This window comes from Sinocyclocheilus anshuiensis, unplaced genomic scaffold (assembly GCF_001515605.1).
Source record: "Sinocyclocheilus anshuiensis isolate Anshui unplaced genomic scaffold, SAMN03320099.WGS_v1.1 scaffold220, whole genome shotgun sequence".
Lineage (NCBI taxonomy): Eukaryota > Metazoa > Chordata > Actinopteri > Cypriniformes > Cyprinidae > Sinocyclocheilus > Sinocyclocheilus anshuiensis.
The window spans coordinates 1,375,725-1,399,412 of NW_015554086.1; the positions used below are offsets into that span (position 1 = coordinate 1,375,725).

Sequence of the window (23,688 nt, forward strand, 5' to 3'; positions counted from 1 at the left end):
CAATACTCAAACTAAACTCTCTCTGTGTGTAGGCTATATGTATATACATACTTAGAGAGAGAGAGAGAGAGATATATAGATATATATATAAGCAATAAAATTAACTATTTCCGTCAGTATCTTAATTTGATTTTCATTTGCAATGTCATACTAAATATTGTTTATTATTTAGAAATGTACATTCTATGGAAGGACACATTTATGGAGCATATGATTTAATGTCACACTCACACCATGTGAATATTTGCATGCAATTAGCTCAATCTGTGGCATACTCACCGCCACAAGCAATGGTGACGCAACACGAAGCAACAAGCTGGCCACAAACTTGTGAAATTGCCATGGCAATATTGATATAAAAATATAAAATATATTCAATAATAACACTTCAACACTATACAAAAGACAACACTCCAGACACATGCATGTCATCCACCACATCCAGTCCAGGCCATTAAGCAAAGCTGAAGACGGCCGTCTGATGTGGATCCACCGCGTCAAAGAATAACATTCAAACAGTCCACATCTGGCTTACACCACATTAAATATGTGGTACAGTGATCTATGAGAAACACTCTAAGGACAGTTACAATAACAATGTATATCTTACATACGAAAAACGGGGGCTGTTCTGCTTCTGTGGTCTGCTGTTTCTGGCATGCCTCACTGTTAGAGCTCATGGCTGAACCATTTTCCATACAACCCTCAAACCACATACACTTCAAACTATAACAGTGTGTGCCAAACTATCACAATCGATTCAGTTAAGTTATTGAAGGCAATTATAGTAAACATCAACATGTCTTAAGAAGGAGCGAGGAAAAAAAACAAAAGAATCACTTGGTTTTCTATAGAAACAGCAAGATCTAGAGATGTTTGCTCAAAACTAAGCAGGTAAACTAATGGCACCTCATTGAGAAATGACCAGCCTTCATGTTGACGTCAGGAGAGGTCACAGCGTAGTTACTTAAAGGGACAGTTCACCCTAAAATAAAACTTCTGTCATCATTACTCACCCTCAAGTCATTCCAGACTTTCGTTCATCTTCAGAACACAAATAAAGATATTTTTAATATTCTTTCATACTTTTTGTTCACAAAACCAAAATGTCCATGCTTCAAAAAGCACATGTAGACATTGCTCAACCATGTTTGACATGGAGAAAAAATCTCAATAGATTTTGAATGTTAAGCAATCACCCTGTGATTCTGTTTGCAATATTTGATGAGCTCTATATGTGCATTGATCAAAGCCTAAATTAAATCTGTTATCTTATAAAGCAATAGTGCCTCTTCAGACTACTTGTATTAAACCAATTTTTGTATATATGGATTACTTTTACAGTGTCTTTATAAACTTTCTGAAGCTTGGAAATAGGGGTATACAATACTGACAAAAAATGTAAACATTTTAAATTCTTACATTTTTAAACAAATTGTTTAAAAAGACGGATTCATTTAGAAATGAAGCAAGTGACTGTTTGTATTTATGAACTGATCATAGAATCATTGACTCAAACGATTAGTTCAAAAACAGATTCATTCAGGAATGAAACGCCGCAGTGTTGCTCTGTCATGCACAAATGTTCTGCTCCAGCTTTGTTTGGAACTGTTTTCATTGGTGAATCTGAGAAAGAAAGAAAAACTGACAATATTGTGCCTAAAATGTAACTTAAAAATTAAAAATCTCATTTGCGATCACACGCACACTTTAATATTGAGGAAAACGGCACTGTTGCATGTGTGTGATATTACTAAACTATATAAATATAAAAATCAAAAACATATACAGGGATATTTTTTGCTTTCATAACTTGAAATATAGGGGCATTCTAACTGCATTCTAATAGACTTCATCATACAGTGAATGCTTTTGGATTTTTTATTTAATTTTAATTTTTTTTGTTGTTGTTTTCTTGCAAAGTCAGGGACATAGGCTACTTGATAATGCTAGCTTGCATATCAAGCTAACATTAAAACCGCATGGCCTTAAAACAACAATGATATTATTGCAGACGATAAACATCACAAACCCCTACTTGGAAATTTTGGTTGCGTGCACTGTCAATGAAAGGACAAAAACGATGAGAGAATATTCAAAATATCTTCATTTGTGTTCCAAAGATGAGCAGAAGTCTTGGGTTTGGAACAACGGGAGGGTGAGTTTTCAGTGACTAATAACCACCATTCAAATATTACAAACCAAAAAACTGCATCAAGCATTGCTACAACTCATATAAATGGATTATATTTTACAGTATTACCAGTGTTAAATGTCAGGAACACTGTTTAATAACACTGTTAAAAACAACAATAAAATACAGTATATCATGCTTTGATCATTTTAATTGAACCAATATACTAATCAAACATCAATCAGCCACAAAGTGACTTTAATAACTAAACTAGTTCTTGTTTCATATCTGTTGCAATAAGCATTGTTCTAGTAAGGAAGTTACAACACTCTTGCTTTTCCTTTAGGAAGGTGTGCCCTCAAGCTCTAGTTCTCCATTCACCCTATTAGCACAATAGCTTCTCCTTCACAGTGGCCAACATTTAATCTGTCTCAAGTGGCTTTAATGTCAGGGATCTGAACCTGATTCTACTGAGACAGCATACTATGAGCCATGACTAAATACTCTGGAAAATATCAAACCTCAATTAAAAAGCAAACCCAGATGCTTGATCCTTTTCATGTGTCGTGCTGGAAACACAAGCAATGATTTTCATGTGTTCATCAAAGGAGAGTAACAAGGTGGGCTAGCACAAAATAAATGTTTAGTTTACTTCGGCCCAGCACTTGTGCTCAACTTCCTCAGAGAGGTTAATGACAAACTTTAAGATTAACTTTTTACAAATGGTCCATTAATGATTTCATGTGGGGAATCAATAAAAAGTCTATGCATGTACACTAAAGAATTTGTCCATTATGAAATGTCCCAGTTGCATATAGATATGTACAAATTTAGCATTTTAATGCAGTTGCCAGTGTACATCCTAAAGTCAAGTGAGCTATCAAAAGACATGGTGTAAAATAGGGGTCCTTAACAGGGGGTCCACAATGGAACAACAGGAAGGTCTGCCAATGTTATAAAAAAATATGTTTTGAATTAAAATTAAAAAAAGTTCCCAAAACAAAGTAAAAGTTAATAATCTAAAGTACAGCTAATAATCAGTGTTATTTTAGTATCATTTATAAAGCATTAATATATTGAATTAGCTTTTGTTTTATATTTTCAGTTTTCATTTTAAGTTTGTTGTGTACTGTTGTCATCTTATTACTTTCTTTTTTATATTTCTATTTAGCTTTCTTTGTATTTCAGTTTTCATTTTAGTACTTAAGCACTTAAGTCAACTTATTTCATTGCAGTTACTTACATTTCTGATTTCCATATGTAGTTTTTCATTTAATATTTACATTACAGTTCATATTCTATTATATTTATGTTATATTCAGCTTAATTTCAGTTAACAAAAACTTTCATAGTTTTAATTAATGATAACTCTGAGCTAAATGTGTCATTCTCTCACATAATAAGTATAATAATTATACAGTAACAATAATATGATACTAAACAAACACACTGTTATTGAACAGACAACACTCAATTTTATGCAGTATGTCTCTACTAGGGGTCCTTTGTCTTAAAAAGTTTGAGGACCCCTGGTTATGTAATCAAAACTTAGGGATCATAGTCAATAGCTGAGACTACAGGATACACGACTTGGTAAAAAAAATATATTGATTTCTACATTTATAAGAAATCTAGATATGTGGATAACGTGGTAAAAACTAAATTAGCATGAAACCAAAAAATCAAGCAAATAATAGCATGTGAAATCTCGATTTGGTTGCAAACTATACATTTCGAATCAAAAACACATCACAGAGCATAAATCTTGCATCCACTACAGAATTTGATTTCTGACATTCATGACTTGCGGTGGCATTAAGTGGAGATGCCAGGAGTCTAGTCTAAGAGCTTCCCCTATAAAGTTACACCTGTGTATGACTCACGAGTTGTTTGAAGACTGCAGATCTATTAGGTTTACACTAATTCACATGGAGTTTCAGTTTCACCAGGAGTCAATGAGACACAAACATGATGCAAAAACTTCCAGTGCGTTTAACCTTTCTGCCATACAGATGCTTAAATCATCAACAGACCCTTCCTCCTCGGCCTACAGTATCTGACACTGAGGGGGTCAACATGTAAACCCCACTGTCTTAGCATAAACATCATGTGAAACAGCACTGTTGATCTACAAACATCAAAACTCAATGTTTACAGATAATAGAGTAAGTTAGCATGCTAGCAGCCTAACAAGTATCTATTTTTTCGCGACATACAAGTAATGTAAAGCTCATCCGAGAATACTCACTATTTCATGTATATGTTTTTATTATAGCGTGTATATCTCGAGTGTACATGACAGTCATGCTCCGTGTTTGTCAATAGCTCAATCTTCACATCAGCCAACAGGCTAGCACGAGAACTACAGCGCTACACATTAAATCTCTTATTGCCATATAATGTCGCTTCTTACCCTGTTCCCTATAGCGGTGTCTAGCTTGCTTGTCGCAGCCCCTTGGTTTAATGCTCCATAACTGTCCTTGATGTGGTCACAAGGGATTGCTTCTGTTTTTCTTTGGGACTGAAGTTTTTTTTGAGGAAGTGAGATGGCCGATGCTCGTCTGAACTCTGTGACGCAAAGCGGTGTTATAGGCGTCACCATCGGGGGGCGCCAGTGTTCCGTCTGTCTTTTTGTATATGTTATAACTTAATTAAAATGTATTTATTTTTAATACAATTACTGTTAATTTACACCGAAATGTTTAAAGGTACAGTTAACGCAAAAATATAGATTTTAGTTTTACTTTTCCTTCTCAGTCACCATTCACCTTCATTGTAAGGAAAAAGTGAGTCATTATGAAAGTAGTCAAAGACCAACATGCAGTTTTGGAACAATATCGGGGTGAGTAAATTTTGTGTTGAATACACAGGGATAATTACAGAAATAATTAATTTTATTCATGACAAATTTTTTAAAACTTTTTCTAAGAGTGGAATTTGCCAATGAAAATATTAAATATTAAAATAAGCAAATAACTGCATTTAAATATCACACAGCAATGTCACTAGTCATTACAAAATGGAAAGTTTGATTCTAACAAACAAGGTATTTAAAGGGATGGTTCACCCAAATAAAAATTCTGTCATTAATTACTCATGTCGTTCCAAACCTGTAAGACCTTCGTTCATCTTCGGAACACAAATTAAGATATTTTTGATGAAATCCGAGAGCTTTCTGACGCTAACATAGACAGCAAGGATCCTAACACGATCAAGGTCCAGAAACGTAGTAAGGACATCATTAAAATAATCCATGTGACATCAGTTGTTCAACCGTAATTTCACGAAGCTACAAGAATACATTTTGTGCACAAAGAAAACAAAAATAATGACTTTATTCAACAATTCGTCTGCATCACCCTGGCACCATTTTGGAGAGTATCACATAAGTAAACAATGTATGCAACGTATGTACGCAGATACGTTGTTTACACTTTGATCTGAATGTAAACGTATCTGCGTACATAAGTTGCATACGTTGTTTACGAATGTGATACTCTCCAAAATGTGATAAAATGGCGCAATAGGGTGAGGCAGAGGAGATGAATTGTTGAGTAAAGTCATTATTTTTGTTTTATTTGCGCACAAAAAGTATTCTCGTAGCTTCGTACTCTCGTATTACGGTTGAACCCCTGATGTCACATGGATTATTTTAACGATGTCCTTGCTATGTTTCTGGACCTTGATCGTGTTAGGATCTTTGCTGTCTATGGGAGGGTCAGAGAGCTCTCGGATTTCATCAAAAATATCTTAATTTGTGTTCCGAAGATGAACGAAGGTCTTACAGGTTTGGAATGACATGAGGGTGAGTAATTAATGACAGATTTTTCTTTTTTTGGGTGAACTATCCCTTTAAATATTAAGAAATACAATAATTCACTCACTGCATTTTACACAACAATTTCATAATAGATATGAATATTAATCCCTTTTGTCAAGGCATAATTAACAAACCTGAGATTACGATGCAAATACTTTTCTTCTTTACGATGTCTACTTGTTTTTCTGAACAGGCACCACATCCATTGGATTGTGTAGGAATTCATAAAGCTGCCTGGCGTTGCTACTACTGCCCAATATCTCACTGAGCTTTTCCTGACTAAATGTTATAAGATCAGCCAGACAGGAAGCGTGTTTTATAAGGCTCTTGAAGTTTTTCACATTGACCCCAGGCATACGGAGCAAGAAGTCGTGAGGGCCGGGGTTGTACAGGTCTGCTGATTCCGTCACCGTCTCTGATTCCGCAGTAACAGCCTGAGCTGTAGCAGCGTCAGGCTCCGGGCGGCCGTGTTTGAGCTCCTGAAACAGCTCTGCTGTCACATAGGGAGACGGGCACCAGAGCAGCCTCAGGCGGGGGAAATGGAGGGTGAGGAGGGTCAGTTTGGAGGTGACGTCACTGGCAGAGATCTCCTGACGAAAGTCACTGCGGGCCACCAGGGAGAAAGGCTTTGCGGGGTCAAACTCGATAAGCAGCACGGGGCGGCGATAGAATCGAGTCATAGAGAGGCACTGTGTGTAGAGACGCCCACTCTGCAGGGAACCAATGAGGTCGCTGACACTTTTGCGCTCCACGCAGATCTCTGAAGTCAATATGTAGTCGCCAACCTCTAAGGTGACGGGTTCAATGTCGAGACCCCGTTGATGCAGAAGGGAAGGAAGCTCACTGCGGAACTCCCGCATGTCAACTATGATTCGCTGAGGCTCTTTAACCTCTTCACGACCCCCTAATTGAACATATCAACCATTATTCAGCACATTACATGTTGAACTGACAAAACCATATTGTATGAATACGTCAGGTGGAACAATGAATGTTTACCTGCTTTGCGGGTGTTGGTGGCGGCATTGGCAGGTTCCTGACTGCGGACAAGATCTAGGTTGGTGTCTTCCCTACCCTCTCTCTCTTCTGGCACAACCATACTGGCCTTTTCCCTATTTTAAAAAGAAAAAAGCAGTTTTTAAAATAAGCAGTGTCACAAAAAAATAATGCATTTGAACTCAGATAAATAGGAAATATTGAGCTAACCTTATGAGGTACTCGAATGCTTGTTTTTCTTTGCTCAAGACTGTAAGATACCTCTGTTCTTCTGTCGAGCCTCCATATATAAGAAAATACACACTAAACATAAGGGGAAAACAATCAGGAAAGTTAAATATATTAAATCTAAATAAGGATTTTTTTTATTATTTATCTAAATAAGTTTAATTATTCATATAAAAATATATTTTATTTACTGAATATGCATTAAATTCAAAAGTCACATTATAAAAACATTTAAATGTTATAAAATATGTGTCAAATGAATGCTGTTCTTTTGAACATTCTATTCATCAAAGAATCTTGTAAAAAAACATGTTTTCAACATTAATAATAATAAAAAAAAACACTTCTTGTGCACCAAATTAACATAATATAATGATTTCTGAAGGATCATGTGGCACTGAAGACTGACATAATGCTTGTTCATCTTTGCCATTACAAAATTTTGCATTTTAAAATATATTAAAATAGAAAATGGTTATTTTAAATTGTAATGTGAGACAATATTACCTTTTTACTGTATTTTTGATCAAACAAATGCCGTCTTGGTCAGCACAAGTTATTTCAAAAACAGTTAAAAAATCTTACCATCTCCAAACTTTGAGTACTATTAATTGTTTCTTAGAATATACATTTGCTCCATGCCAATATACACACCGGAGAGGTTTTCCTGGCCTGCTGGCTTTATAAATCTCAAGTTGCCGCACAAAACTGAGTTCAGCATCATACAAAACAACAAACATGGGGTCAACTTCATGCAACACCCGTGTCAAACTGTACGGGTCGCTGCATCCCTTCAATGGGTGAATGACAGTCAACGGCTCTTTAAGAATGCCATAGTAGTCATCGGAAAAAAGATCAAGAAGAATATCTTCTTCTTCTTCTTCCTCTTCAGCCATCCTTCCTTCATCTTCACTGTTTCCAATTAGGTCCTTTTCAGCTCCATCTTCCTGCCTTTCCATCTGAGAGACTCTTGACGGTCTCTCATTCTTTGTTCGTCTCTTCGAGTTGGTTTTGGGTTTTTTAGGCCGCCCATTTTTCCCTTTGCTCTTAGCGGAGTCCTTCTTGGGCCAGCCTTTGTCAAGCTTCAGTAAATCAGGCTGAGGATCTTCTTTTCCAATGGTGCGTGAATAAAGGCGATTCAGTAGGTGCTCTGCTCCTTTTTGGATATATTCTTTCAGCTGAGCGCATGTTCTGTCATCACTGGCGCATATCAACACACGGCCTGGTGTACAGACCACAAATTTAACTTGATGCTTTGCATATGAATGGTTATAATGAAACACTTTACTGTTAAATGGTTTTACCTGGTTCATGCTCAGAGTTGCTGTTTTCTTTCTCAATCTCCCGTAGCACCTCTGTTAGCGCGTTCCATTTTGGATTTTTCTCAAGCACAAGCTCTCTTATTGGAGGGGCTAGTTTTATACATAAATAGAAAAGACGATACTAGTATGCACGTGTATTAAAAATCTGAAACAAAGTATGTAAACACCTTTTAGAAGAAACACTACACATCAAACATATTGTACCTAGGGCACTTTGTTTCTGGTCAGTCTCTCCAACTTTAAGTTTCTTCTTTGACTCCTGAATGCGATACACGCGACTGCGAGCATTTACAAACATTGATGTGCTTGAGTCCAAGAATAACCAACCTGATTCAGAACAGGAGGAAAAAAAAGAATCAGGTGGCCTTTACAGAAAATAATTTGCTCCATCTCTGAAGAGTTCAAATAGAGCAACAGATCAGCTGACTGTACCTGAATTACTACCAAAACTTTTCTGGCTGGTTCTCAAAGACTCCAGCAGATTGAGGAAGGTGACACAGTCGTACTGAGTGAGGTAGAGAAGAAGGGTTCTTAAAATCTTCAGGTCCTGAACGAGAGATTTGGTCCTGGACCCCAGCTGATGCCACAGTGGGTCAAGATAATAACGAATTGTCTTCATTTGAAAAAAAAAAACAAAAAAAACATGGTCAGCAACTCACAATTTATTTAATTTATCTTTCTTTTTTGTTTTATTGTTTTCTTTTGCTTTTTGTTTTAAATTGTTCTGAAATAATTTCTTATTTATATTTGCCTCAGTAATACAGCACTTTTTAAAAATTAAAATGCCCCTATTATGGGTTATGAAAGGTTCATATTTTGGTTTTGGGAGTCCCCAACAACAGGTTGACATGCATGCAAGGTAAAAAAACACTTTCATTGTCTTATAATATACATTTATTTTTACCTTACTTGCTCAACGACTCCCAAAGGATTCACTCAACGATTAATTTTTCCAAACCAAAGGATTCGATTAATTTTTCCAAACCCCTCCTTTGCGTGACGCTAATCTGCGGTGATTGGTCCGATTGGCGATTGGTCATTTAATTTTCATTTCATCAAGCCTGTAATGCCTGATAAAGCAGGGTTTGTGAGCACAGTGCTGCTTTGTGTACAGCCGTTACCAGGGAAACAGCTCCAAAAGCGGCACCTAGTGGCAAAGAATGAATTTGCATTTTCAAGTTTTCCCGGGTCTGAGCCTGCAACAAGTGGGCGGGCAATATGCTAATGTTTCATGTTGATGTCACATGAAACGGCTTGGGATTCGTTTTAAAAATTCAGAGTCGACTCTTCGGTACACTTTTATAGGCTTAGATCTCTGCCACAATTCTGCGCGCGAAAGATCATATTTAGAGCACACACAAGTGCATTTTGCACGCGCACGATCTGAGTTTTTTTTAGATAATGTTTGTTTCGCAAAGAAAAAAGTATTTCGAGCGCACGAAAATCAATTTTGCATTTAAAATCTTTATTATAAAAATAAATACAATTATTTATAACTATTATTTAATACAATTATCATTTAGAATATTTTTATCACTATTATAAAATATATAATGTAATTATTATGATTACTGCATTTAAAATAATAATGATAATACTAGTAATAATAGCAATTTGTTTTTGTGATTTTTTTTACATAGTACAGTACAATGAATAAGTGGAAGTGTCCACTGTGATTTTCATAAAAATAAATAAACACTATTAAAATAAATAAAAAATAAATTAATTTATATAATAGTATTATGTTTTATTTATATTATATATAAAACAAATATATTATACATATTTATATTGTATTATTAGCCACACTTTATTTTAAGGTCCAGTTCTCGCTATTAACAAACCATTAACTACGACTTTTGCCTCAAACTCCTAATTTGCTGCTTATTAACCGTTAGTAAGGTAGTTGTTAAGTTTAGGTATTGGGTAGGATTAGGGATGTAGAATATGGTCATGCAGAATATGTGACTTTATAAGTACTAATAAACAGCCAATATGTTAGTAATAACCATAGTTAATATAAGATAAAAATCTAAGGTCACGGAGTAGAAAAGAAACAAATAAAATAATTAAAGTTATATTATGAAATATGAAATGCAGTATTATTATTATTTATTATTATTATTATTGTATGTTGTTAAAAAAAAAAAATTTTGTGGTATAGTGATTTTTTCCCCTCATGTACAGTATTATCAATAGCACTATGAAATGTCTTTTCTCACTTTCTCAAAGGAAGTGCCCAGGCTGTTCTCCAGAGAGAGGTCTTCTGCTTCCAGAGTGGGATTGTAGCGCTTCAGCTCTTTCAAGCAGGCGTTCATGATGTCCAGAATAGAGCTCTGAATGGCTCTCATCGCTGGAGTCTGAGACACATGCAGCTCCACCACATCCGGCTTGTGTTTGTCCAGCGTTGTGTTTACTGATGCTTGAAATCTAGCAGATAAAGCGTTGCAAATACACCTGATTTATAAACAACATTCACCTACAAAAATCATAAATACTCAAGAGTAAAACAAAAATAAAATATCATACCTTGGCCAAAGAAAGAGCTTCTTCACAAACAGGTTTCTCATGACACGCTCGACTTTACAGAAGCCAGAAGAGAAGGATGTGGCTTTGTCCGTAAAGGCCTTGATGAATCCGGTCTTGTTTTTCTGCCGATAAAGTCTCAGAATGAAAGCCTCCTGACAAGACTCAATGATATTATGCGCACGATACACCAGGATTCCTGTTCAAATACACATTAAGACAATTTAGTCCAGCAACACATTATTGAAAAACGTCTGTATAGCTCAGTTGTTTTGCCAACAGCCTTCCACTGACCTGTTATGAGGTGAGCAGGAATTCGGTCTGTAAGGAAGTCCACCACTAGGATGCGGCTGGTCACAAAGAGAACTCCTCCTTTAGTGTACACATTATATCTTTCATTATTATGCACATCACTGGTCACAGTCTGGGGAAGATGACTCACCCCTTCAGCACGGAGCTGCTCTGTAAAATACTCCTTCAACAGGCACACACATTCATCATTATTATTGAATCACTTTATCCCTATAAAGACTACTATATCATATATGATACATGAATGTCAAAGGCCTCTAAATTATCAACATGATCAAAACTTTTTACTTTTTTATAAGTAAAATATAATTCTAAAAATGTCCACCTTCAGGTCACTGTTCACGTTTTTTCTTTTTTAAACATTTTTATAAGGTAAGCATTACCTTAGATATTGTTTATATTGTTTCAAATATTTCAAGATAAACATTTATTGGACTGAAGTAACTTACTTGATTATCCATACTTTATTTATTTATTTAGAAAAATCATTTAAAAATGCAAGGAATGTTTATTTGTATCTCAGATTCATCAATGCCTTGCATTTAATTATGTCTTGCCCCCCACAATTAAAACTACAGAGCTTGGCCATGAAACTAAGCATTTTAATATCATCTTATGTATTATTAGTACATATTATTTAGAGGTATAGAGTGATAAATGATATTTACAAGCATTTTATGTAAGTAGAACGCTATATTGATTCACATTACAATCTATCAAAATTGCATCTTACCTTTTGGCCTTATAAATAACAACACCTGAACCAAATTGAATATTTTTGCTCTGTTTGGGCCTCTGAAAAAAACTGAGGTGTTTTCCCCTCCTAGAGTATCATATTCTCACTTCTCATTATAAATATTTTGTCTAAAGGTTCAATAAACTGTTCCATTTCAAAATATTCGGATTTTTTAATTTTATTTTATATGTCAGGCTTTACAGGCTTAAGCATAACAATGCAATGCATATAATGAAAATGTTCGTGCATGGTGTAGATTCTGTAACTTTTATAGCCTTTCAATCAGGTTTACAATTTTGTATCACTTTTTAGGTCCTTTGCAGTTCACAAGCGACATGCATAATAATTATACCAGAATTAGCTAAATGTAAAATACGTGAGATGTATTGCCATGTCAACGAACGCTGTCCTCTCTTACTGTATATCAGTTGCAGTATAACAGGATAAATCAGCCTGGCCCACCTGTTCAGGAGTGGTTGTGTTTAACAGGAGCACCAGGCTGCCCTCCTCTGAATACACTCTCATGAAGTGTAAGAGAATGCGGTCGATCCCGAGCCCCTCAGCTGTGATCAGCAGTCCGTCTGTGCTGAACAAACTCAGAAACATCTCCGTCTCATACTCCAGCAGCGGGCTCGCCATCTTTACGAGCGACTGACTGAAATAATCACCTAGATTTTATGTGCTGAAATAACGCTAACGTTTTTGGTTCATTGTGTCTGCTTTGCCGGATGACATGAATAGATAGTTCTAGCAGTTGTTCTACTGCCTTTTACCAGGACGAACTAAAGAATTACCCTTCCATTTAATGTCTATTTTTTGCCGGTAGTGCACACAAAATCACAGAACTGAGCAAAACCTATTTTGTTTAGGCTATATCATATTCCTTAACATTAAACAAGTTTTACTCGCCTTCGTTACGGTTACGGTGTTGTGTCACGTGACGTGACGTCGCGGAGTTTAGAACATTCATTTCTATTGGCGCCACCTGCTGCACTGGAGGTACAACACAAAAAGCCCACGCAACCGCACTTTCAGCAGTAATTTCGTAATTTTCGTTCAGTACTTCACATAAAGTGTACTCCTACTCCATGCATGAACGTTAAACACTTGTGCATGAAGAGAAACACTTCAGTTGCTTATAGCTTCCTGTTTTTACAAAAAACACATAGATTATATTTTTTTAAACTCTTGGATTTTTTTTTAGACTTCAGTGGCACCTAAACTGCTATCGTGTATGGAAGCCCATTATTGCCACATGAAAAAAAACAAAAACAATGCCGAAACAATGTCGAAATTATAACATTTTCCTAATTTTCATAATTCCGAGGGAGGTCAAAATGATGAGATGGGCTACTAAGTCATAAAGAGATAAAAAGTCAAAATTGTGACATATTAAATCATCATTATGAGATGAAGTAGAAAATATTAGATAAAAAAAATGAAATTATGATATCATAATTAGCCTATGACTTTCATCTAGAATTTCAACTTACTTTTATGTTAGCCTATAATTTTCATGTCTTATGTTTCTTATAAATAGTCTTCTATCCCACCAATTCTCCAGATGTGTTATAGTTAGTAGGCTATTTATTGTATTTCTCACTACAGGCTAAAAATCTATCCAGTAAATAGCATAATATTTTAGCACAGTTCAGTTGGGTATTGTACATTGTTCTGTATATTGCTCATATTGCACACATGTAACACACTCTACACCTACACATACACTCATATATTTCTTTAAACTGTACATACAACATTTACCACAAACCTATTCTATTCTATTGTATTCCATTCTATTGTATTCTATTCTATTCTGTGCAGAAGGCTGCAGAAACCATGAATCACTATGAGTGTGTGCATTGCTACTTAGTGTCCTTGAGAGTGCAGTAGAGCACTTCTGTGTGGAGTGCTGCTGAAGGAGTGTTTATCAGTTTAAGTGGGGCATGCTTAAAAATAAATAGGAAATGGATTTAAAGAGCTATTATGAAGAATTTTATGCATAATCCTTTTTCTTCTTTTTTTGCGTTTAGAGAAAATAGAGAGAAAAACATTTTCATATTGCTATCAACATAATTATACAAAAATATTCTGTAGCAAATACACAAAATCTATGCAAACAGATGAATTAGTTGGAAACTCACCATATCAAACATCTAGTTGTTTTCAGGATTTCATGCCTCTAGGTCACATTTATGAATGTGATATGTATAACTGCTATACAACACTGCTGTTTAAACCCAAACCAGCTTCTATGCACGGCACATTATCCACTCTTTAAATGTAAAGGTCTTACAGCACTTTAGCTTTCAATATAGACACCTTGTCAAGATGGAGTGAAATAGTGGATTCCAGGTCTGCATCTCTCAAGGTTATGTTCAAAAATCTTAAGTGCATTCTTCTGTCGCTCTGATGCTTTCATTATTTATTTTGCTTATTTGCTAAAAATGAATAGAAAGGGAAAAAACATATACAGAGTGTATCTCAGGAAGCCTTAACTCATCAAGTAGTCCGGTTTCTTGTTTGAAATTAAGCGCAAGTTACCTCGAATAACATGAAAGAGCACCCCTTGTTCATTCATTGTATCTGTGACTGAAAGGGAACAAAAAAAATCGAGAGACCTGCTGTTCAGAGAGCTTGCTTTGGTTTTTTGAGGTCGCGCTCTGACTAAGCACTTGAGGAGAGGAAGCCCTATAATGGTGGAAGTAAAAGAAAGCAGGATGAACCTTTTATTCCGCCTGGTTCAAAGTTTAATATGAGTCTTTCTCAAACATCACCATGTCAGGAAGGATAAGGCTAGAGGGAGATCTAGAAGAAGCAAACAAACACTCGTTCCAAGCAGTAGTGGAGCATTGCAGGGACTGGGCATGTCAAGAAGCATATGAGATTAATCGAGGCAGGAAAAGGCACCGGCTCAGAGAGCAGCTGGATTTTAGCAGTCTTTTCAAAGGGTGACAGGAGGTGCGCTGCTTAAACAGCGTTATGTCAATGACTCATTAAAACAAGTCCAAATGTTCAACTCACTGTAAACGGCTCCTGCTCTGCCTCTTTAACCGGTGAAGGCAGACATATGAAATAACAGTCTTTTTTTTTTTTAATGGAACACATTATTTAACCTTTTTTTTTTTTTTGAGTATCATATTTTTTGGTTGTAGTATGATATAAGAGAATATGAAGCTCATACCTGAGAAGGGAAAACACCTTAGTTTTATTTTTAGAGGACCAAACTGAGCAAAAGTATGCGATTTGGTGCAGTCTCTGATATTTATATATCCAAAAAATATATATAATTAATTAATTGTAATGTAAATCTATGAAATCTTTACAACAGTATAGCATACTACATACACAAAATGGATTTAAATATCAGTTGTCACTGTATCTCAAAATAATATGGTAATAAGATCATATTTAGGATGTTTAGTTTTACGATCAATGTTCTGTAGTTTTTATCATGGGTCCAAACATATAATGTAATGCAATACCACCATGATTATGAGATGTGCAAATAAACGTTGCTCAAACGCCTGATGCATCATATTTGACACTCACATTTTAACATGATTTAAAAAAAATGTATATGGATAGTCAAGTACACCTACTAGTCCAGTTTTCATCTTGAAATATTACTATAACAATATAAAGTTGATTCTGTTTACCACAACCTAAAGGGGGACATTTTTAGAATTAAACTAAAAGGTCTTTTACTTGCTAAAAAAAGTATAAATTAACAGATGATAGAAGGTATGATTGTGTACAACAGGCTTTTCAGCAAGTTTTGATCATGTTGATAATTTTGAGTCCTTAGAAATTTACGTCATCCGCTTGAACGCCACTCTCTTGTGAACGACAGTTACGACAGTTAGCAAAAGCTATAGAGATTACGGTTTGTAAAGGTTTAAATATGGATATTTTTCTTACACAAACGCATCGATTCACTACAGGAGGCCTTTATTAACCTCCAGGAGCCATGTGGAGTACTTTTTTTGATGGATTTATGCACTTTATTGGACTTCTATTGGACTATTGAATCTCAACAGCTATTCCCTGCCATTATAAAGCTTGGAAGAGCCAGGACATTTTTTGAATATAACTCTGAAAAATGGCTTGAGGGTAAGTAAATCATGTGGTAATTTTCATTTTTGTGTATTAACTATCCCTTTAAGGGATCGTTCATTCTGTCATCATTTCATGTTGCACCAAACATGTATGACTTTCGATATTTTGAAGAATGTTGTCGTTAAATTTCTTTATAAGGACACATTTTCAAAACATCTTGTTTCGCAGAAAAAAAGTCATACAGGTTTGGAATGACATGAGGGTGAGTAAATGATGACATACTTTTCATTTTTGGTTGAACATTCACTTTAAAGCAGCACTATGTAACTTTTGGCGCTCTAGCGGTTAATAAACAGAACTGCACACATCCCGCGGAAGAACATTCCAACCGGAGCTACTTCTCTAAGTTTATGTCTATGGCGATTCACGCAGGTATGTGTTACTCCGCAGCGGTGACGACCCGACCAGGCTACAATAGTCCAAATATAAGTACTTATTATAAGTGTACCGTAGTGATTCGGAATAAGACAAAAACGCAGTTTGGAAGATGAATTCATGATGTACTCGCTCATTATATACATTTCTGAAACGCGTCGATTTTTACAAAGCTCATGGTGCTAAAAAAGCTAGGTGTAAAAAAAAATAAAAAAAGAAAATAAACAATATTGTACAGTAAAAAAAAAAAAACAGCGAGGTGTGCTGTGATTGGCCAGCTATCCAGTGCGTTGTGATTGGCCGAATACTTCAAGCATGTGACGGAAATGTTATGCCCCTTACCATATTGTGACGATGCCCTGTCAGGCCGGAGCGAAGATTCAAAAACATGAAAACCCAACGGTGGCCTAGAGTGACCAGAGGCCGGGGGCTAGAGTTAGCGGCTGCCGGTGGACTTAAGAACGGCGCGGCCAGCGGATTCGACGAAGGAGCGGCCGGCGGGCGTGACGACCCCGGACTAGACTCCGCTTCGTCCACGGTAGGTGTGCGGTCACATGTTGGAAGAGTGAGGTTTTGGAGAGATTGTGAGTTAGTTGAAGGGATACAGCACCTTCAAGGCAGAGCCTACCACAAATTGGATTAAAGTCACCAAGGTACATGACTAACATTGCAGGATATTTGGTTTGCAAACACCAAATGAAGTTACAGTGAGAAAAGTGTAAGCCTGATGAAGTAAACTCAAAAACCACTGAGGGAACATTCTTGTGGGAATTTAAAGCTTCAAGGATACAAAATAAACTGGCTAGTTACATGATAAATGATCTTTCAGTAATACAAAGTGTTTGGGGAAAATCACAGATGCTGTGAGTCACCAGAAAATGCATTTCAACAGAACAAATAATAACAGAAAATACTTTGAGGTTGAAAGTGGAAACACATTTAATATTTTACGAAATTACTACAGCTGCTCCATTTGATCAGACAGTTTTTGTGCCAATTAATTTAAAAATGGAGCTCTTATTGTTGAAACCAAACTGCAGTGTGGCTGATAAGTCTAAAGGTGCTTTTAAAAGTATTAGCCCCATTTTGCAATTCTCTTTAATCCAAATATTAATATCATGTGTAATAATCTAATTGAAGCAGAGGATGAAAATCAAGGCTGTGAGGAAATGTGGTGGCAGATTATCTGCATTAGCATTCTTACTGGATGTTAAAAGAACCAGTAAAAAAGGAAGGATGTTCACGTACGATGTAGAATATAGAAACTTTCTGCAAGTCATTTCTATGTTAAAAAATGAGTTGAAATTCTAATTAAAGAAACAAAAGATGCATAAACAAGACAAGATCATATGTGAGGTCACACAATCCATGGCATTATGTATGAGAAGCACTTTTTTTTTAATGAAACATCTCAATCCATCTAAAATGACTAGGGTTTTCTAGTCTTATTTAGACAGGTATTTATAGGCCAAGTCATTTTGCAATGCCAATGAGGCATCTTGATGATGTAGTGTGTGTCTGCGTCTCTTTGCTAATGTGCCCTCCACCTCACTGCATACTGAAAATGACTGTTACAGTCCAACTGCACTAAAATAGCTTGCGCAGATGGGCAGACTGTACAGTAATCTGTCAAAGTCTGTGTGAGGGTTGACTGACAACCTCAAGTGTTGGCTTGTGGAAAGTTCTTGCTTCAGAAACTTTTGGACCCTTTATTTTTTTATTGGAAAAGCGGGAAATTCAGGCGTGGGTTGGCTGAATGGGAATGCTCATGGATGGCCTTTAAGCCGCCTTTTCATTAACTCCGACATGTGCATAGTTTAGTGGCAAGAATTTAATATTGAGTGACATACGTTTTAGATCAAATAACTGTCAACTTTGTCTGGTTTTGTGCTGCCAACACAAACAGTTTAAAATAAAGCATTAGTATAACTGTTGCTGCAACTCACGGTGGTGTTTCATTCCTGAATGAACCAGCATTTTTCAATAAAACAGTTAAGTGAATAATTCAGTCACTCATATTACTCATTAATCACTCACTGCATCCCTATACCCTCAAAAAAAAAAGGTACAAAAATGTCACTGGGTCGGTATCCTTTCAAAAGGTGCTAATATGTATAATTTAGCAGTAAATAAGGTACAAATATGTACCTTTTAGCTTTTGCACCTTGTATTGAGTATTGTGAGGGTGTACCTTTTTTCTGAGATTGTAAATTAATCAGCATTTTTTAATGAATCTGAGTGAATGAATCAGTGATTCGCTCATAAAGACAGTCACGAATCAATGTTTAGAATGAATTAGTTGAATGAATAACTCATAAAACATTCACTTGACGCCACCTTCTGCCGTGTAGATATAACCTGCAGAAAAACTCACAGAAAAATACCCCATCACAGATTCAGACAAACTGATTTATTTAATATTAAATTAAATTCTGCCTACTTTTCTGATTAGTCTAGTATTCCGTAATTAACTGCTGAATAAAGGATAGTTTACACTTCAATAGCAGCTAAGATAAAGTCAGTTTTGGATGTTCGGCAGGTGGTTATTATTGGTGGTTTATATGTCAGGCTGTTGATGCCCTGTGATTTACTCAGTGTAGGAGTTCATTCTGCTGTGTGAAGAAAACCAACCTGCTAAATGTCAGATGTCCTCCTGTTCCAAGACTGAATTCATCTACTGTGCTATGCTGCCTGTCCATGTGAGAATCAACCGAGATGGGCAAGAAAAACTGTGCTTTACAAACTGACCAATGGCTTATTTCTATAAGAAACCTGCATTTCTATAACAGAAACATGTGTATCTCTTTACAGCTGACTTACTGTAACATATCCAAATTATCAATGTAAGAACAGAGGCCATTACTACGGTGTAGTCACTGACCTGTACAAATCGTATTATGTTGTACATCCTTGAGTATTGCATGCTATCTTAGAGTGACATGCTGATTACTTGCCTTCTGGCTTGAGATCAGAACAAAAAGCACAGGAAGATGCTTTCAATATACAAGAGCTGCTGCAGGAAGAAGCTGGAGAGACAATAAGGGATATCTTATGTCTAGGTTCACTGAGTCAGGTCTGTGCAGTGAGCTGCTAGCAATGGGAAAGATTGTTTTGTGTAATTGAGGAAAAATTGGTGTGGTATTTTTTTCTGTCACTGATTCATTTAGTGATTTTCATTTGATGCTGTCACTTTAGTTATCTTGACTGTAGTTAAATATCATTATAAATATCATCATACCTTGAACCATACCAGTTGAAACATTGGTGTGGTATTTTTTTTGTATCGCTGATTCATAACTGTATTTCTTTTTGCCATTTGATGTTGTCACTCGAATGATCTTGATTGTATTTGTGCCATTTACATATCATTACAAAGAATATTTCTGCTTTTTAAATAAAATAAGTTAAATAAGTTTTTATTTCCAATATTTTCCTTATAGTCGTTTCGAGTCTGATTCAAACCGCTGAATGTGAATCTTTTTGACTGTCTGATTAAAAACACACAAACACAAAGTTTTTCTAACTGTTGTCAGTTGTGACTAGATTTTAAATGATTCCTGCAAATTTATTTTTGGTCATATTTGTGTGAATTTTATTTGCAGTCTGGAGCCCTGAATTTATAACCAAAAGAACTTTAAATGAACAGCTAATTTGTAAAAACAGAGACAAAGAGACAAAGCATTACACTTTTCAATTAATTTTGCTGTCATTTGAAGCATAATACAAAAATACGACCATGTATAAAATTCAAAATCTAATTTAATTATATTAAACCTTGAAATAATCAAAGTTATAAGATTCTGAAAAAATTAAATAAAGAAATAAAATATAAAAAGTGTGTGAAATGTTTCAGATTCTACACTTACTGTAGATTCCTAAGTCATTAATCAAAAACAATCTCCAGTACAATAAGGTTTCATTTGCTAACATTATTAACCACATTAGATGAGAAATAACAATGTCCAATACTTCTACAGCATTTATTAGCCTTGGTTAATGTTAATTTCAACATTTATTAATATTTTTTTAATCAAAAGCTGAACTAACATGCACAATGAACAAATGTATTTTTAACATTAATAAAGGTTAATAAATGTTATAAAATTGTATTGCTCACTGCTAGTGCATGTTAGTTAACAAATGGGACCTTACTGCAAAGTTTTACTGTAAATTTGCAACATTGATCATGTGAACTCCTCTATACAGGACGTTAAGTGATTCAGATGTTCATGCAGCTCGAGTGCAACCACCATTAAAGCAAAGGGGGCACAAATCAAATACTGGAATATTCTGACAATCCTGTTTCCACTCATAATTTATAATGAAAACTTTTGAACCCCTCTAAATGATCATAGCATTAGACATTACACATAAATATTACAAGGAAAGTATCCAGTTTAATTTTAGCATGTACAGTATGACACTGTTGAGGAAGCTACGAGGTCACAGTCTGCATTCAGACAAGAGCTTGGACATTTTAAGATGACTTTCTTGCTGCATGCACGCCACCAAATTCGTTCAGTCACACCTGGCTGTTTTCGGGAGCTTCTAAGTGTGAGGTGAGGCCAGCAATTATGTTTTTGGTGATCGACCCACAGAACAAGTGACTCGATGTCCCGGTCACCGCAGCCACGTCTTTCAATAGTTACCATGGAGATTGCCTCTTTCCTCCTCTCAGAGATGGAACAGAGTAATGAGCAGAGAGGAGCAAGGAGTGAACTCATCAAACTGTCATCCAAAATGTTCAGCACTATTAAACTACCATTGTACCCTAGCTCCATTAATATGATGAGGTGATTTAACTTCAGTGTTTAAGGAATTCTCAGATGCATTTGCATGATTAAAGTATGGAGACAGATGATGTGAGTATCAAAGATTAATAGGTTCCAATTTTTAATGCTTGCTAATGTATTCTGAACGTAAGGCTCTTTTCGTTCCTGTAAAAAACACACCTAAAAGCTCTAAATGTACAAACAATGGCTCAGGTTCTATAATGAATGCTGAAGATGAAGATACACATGATTAGTGATCTGCAGGTGGATTCAAACCAACAATTTCTTCAGGTCTTCGTCCATTCCTCTTTCGGTTAATTGGTCCAGACTATTGTAGCGATGGATGACGTCATCTTCAGTAACTACCACCACTCGCACACCATGAGTGTCGTCTCCTAACTGACAACCAACAGCAGAGCTCACCACCATATCCAGCCCATCATAGCAGCCCCCTGCATTTCTGTGGTAGTGACCGGAGAACACAGCTTTCACCCCAGAAATGAGAGATATATGTGACCCTGGACCATAAAACCAGTAATAAGTAGCACGGGTATATTTGTAGCAATAGCCAAAAATACACTGTATGGGTCAAAAGTATAGATTTTTCTTTTATGCAAAAAATTATTAGGATATTAAGTAAAGATCATGTTCCATTAAGATATTTTGTAAATTTCCTACCGTAAATATATCAAAACTTAATTTTTGTTTTGTAATATGCATTGCTAAGAACTTCATTTAGAAAACTTTAAAGGCGATTTTCTCAATATTTTTATTTTTTATTTTTTTTGCACCCTCAGATTCCAGATATTCAAATAGTTGTATCTCGGCCAAATATGGTCCGATCCTAACAAACAATACATCAATGGAAAGCTTATTTATTCAGATTATTATAAATCTCAATTTAAAAAAATTGACCATTATGACTGGTTTTGTGGTCCAGGGTCACATATAGTTAAAGTCTAGTTAAAAATAAAAATTTTCTCCAGTGAAATCAAACAAAATAGTCAATTCTTGATCACATTAGTCTTAGTTTCACACCTACAGATGGACACAGACCATTCAATGACTGGATACATATTGATGCATCTGATGCATATTGCTTACAAAACTCTAATCTGGCTCATATACACCTTGAATCCAAATGCAAGTCTCTTTAGATAAAACTGAATAAATCTAAATGCAGCTAAGGTGTGCTTGCCAGGTTGATACAAGGTCATTTTGAAGATGAAATAATCACTGGACTTGCCAACTTTTGCAAAGGTTAATGACATAAAATCCTTGAAAGAAATTCAAAGTTTTATTTGAGGTACTCAAGTATACTACATATCAATTTTCACTTTATTTTCTGCGTTTGTCTCTGTGCTTGTTACTGTTGGATGGGCAGAAATGCTGTTCTCATAGTACATTCAGATTTCCCTCCTCCCGGGTCTTTGTGGGTCAAATATGAAGGATTTTCTTTTAAATTAATCATTTAAAAAAATGTATAAAACTAACATTTCTCTTCTTTGCAGGCTTAACTTTTGTCTTTTTCTTGCATGCCTAACATTTGTATACTTTATACTCATACAAAATGTGCCAACATTTTTGTTAGTGTGTTGCAGTAACTGATGCGTATGGACAAGACAGCTAGATGTCTGTCTGAAAATAATAAAAACTGTTGTATCTTTTTTTTTGCTGGAGGGTTTCTCTGTGATTGAAATGAGATACCCAACCCTAATTAAAGCATTCAAAAGAATCGTCTGGAGTCTGTCTGGTTACTGCTGCACAGCAGGTGTAGTGGAACACTAGAAATCTTATTCCAAAGTGATAGTTTTCATGGGGGAGACCTCATGCGACTCAGTGTGACACTCTTAGGCATTGGGTAACTATAATTCTTAACTGAAATGTCTAATGCCTGGTTCAGACTACACGATTCTAGCCTGATTTTGCCACGATTTGCTTGACGTAGGGTGTCGTGGGGATTCGCAAATGACAATGGGCATCGGGACATAAGATTCCATCGTTTCAGTACGTGTAGTGTGTCATAGTGGACGACAACCGATTCCGCGTCTGCGATGCTTCACAACATCACGACAGAAAGACTAGCATGTTTAATTTTTTTCCCGTCGTCCACGACGAGTTCTGTCACATTGGTGACGTTGACCAATAGCAGCACAGAAGCTCTTTCATACACAGGTTTCAAACATGGCAAAATGAAAGAGAGACGATGGTGCTGCTAGGTGGAATTATGAGATGGAGGAAGGGTTCGTGGAGCTGTGGCAACAGTACTCCTGCCTGTATGATGTGTCATCGAGGGACTACCACGACAGAACAAAGAAAAAAAATGCTGGTGAACTATAGCGGAAGCG

At 35.9% G+C, this 23,688-nt stretch overlaps 3 protein-coding genes across 4 annotated transcripts in view; all 3 read right to left on the reverse strand.

Moving 5' to 3' along the window:
* LOC107669223 (MKL/myocardin-like protein 2) overlaps positions 1 to 4,971 on the reverse strand; it is a 37,583-nt gene extending 32,612 nt beyond the window's left edge. For both annotated transcript variants that reach the window (XM_016461383.1, XM_016461382.1), the window contains exon 1: positions 4,548 to 4,971. The gene's annotated coding sequence lies outside the window, so the exon portion shown is untranslated. The remainder of the gene's footprint in view (positions 1 to 4,547) is intronic.
* Positions 4,972 to 5,947: 976 nt separating this feature from the next.
* LOC107669240 (DNA repair endonuclease XPF-like) lies at positions 5,948 to 13,014 on the reverse strand. Its single transcript, XM_016461414.1, has 11 exons — positions 12,537 to 13,014; positions 11,321 to 11,501; positions 11,030 to 11,225; positions 10,723 to 10,930; positions 8,933 to 9,113; positions 8,705 to 8,827; positions 8,483 to 8,590; positions 7,833 to 8,400; positions 7,161 to 7,253; positions 6,954 to 7,066; positions 5,948 to 6,858 (listed from the first exon to the last, which is right to left on the reverse strand). The coding sequence occupies exons 1-11, from the start codon at positions 12,711 to 12,713 to the stop codon at positions 6,128 to 6,130; spliced, it is 2,679 nt and encodes an 892-aa protein (XP_016316900.1). The 5' UTR covers positions 12,714 to 13,014; the 3' UTR covers positions 5,948 to 6,127.
* Positions 13,015 to 21,370: 8,356 nt separating this feature from the next.
* The window catches only part of LOC107669238 (serine/threonine-protein phosphatase CPPED1-like), a 46,113-nt gene continuing 43,795 nt past the window's right edge, over positions 21,371 to 23,688 (reverse strand). Inside the window, 1 exon segment of the mRNA XM_016461412.1 lies at positions 21,371 to 21,858. Within this exon segment, the coding sequence (XP_016316898.1) occupies positions 21,611 to 21,858 (248 nt within the window). The 3' untranslated portion in view covers positions 21,371 to 21,610.

Excerpts from the sequence above, each read along its gene's own strand:
- LOC107669240 (XM_016461414.1), bottom strand. The coding sequence starts at position 12,713 with ATGGCGAGCCCGCTGCTGGAGTATGAGACGGAGATGTTTCTGAGTTTG. Across the intron at positions 8,591-8,704 it reads CCAGAAACAAAGTGCCCTAG|CCCCTCCAATAAGAGAGCTT; the intron begins GTACAATATGTT and ends GTATAAAACTAG. Across the intron at positions 7,254-7,832 it reads AGGCCAGGAAAACCTCTCCG|TGTGTATTTTCTTATATATG; the intron begins GTGTGTATATTG and ends CCTTATGTTTAG.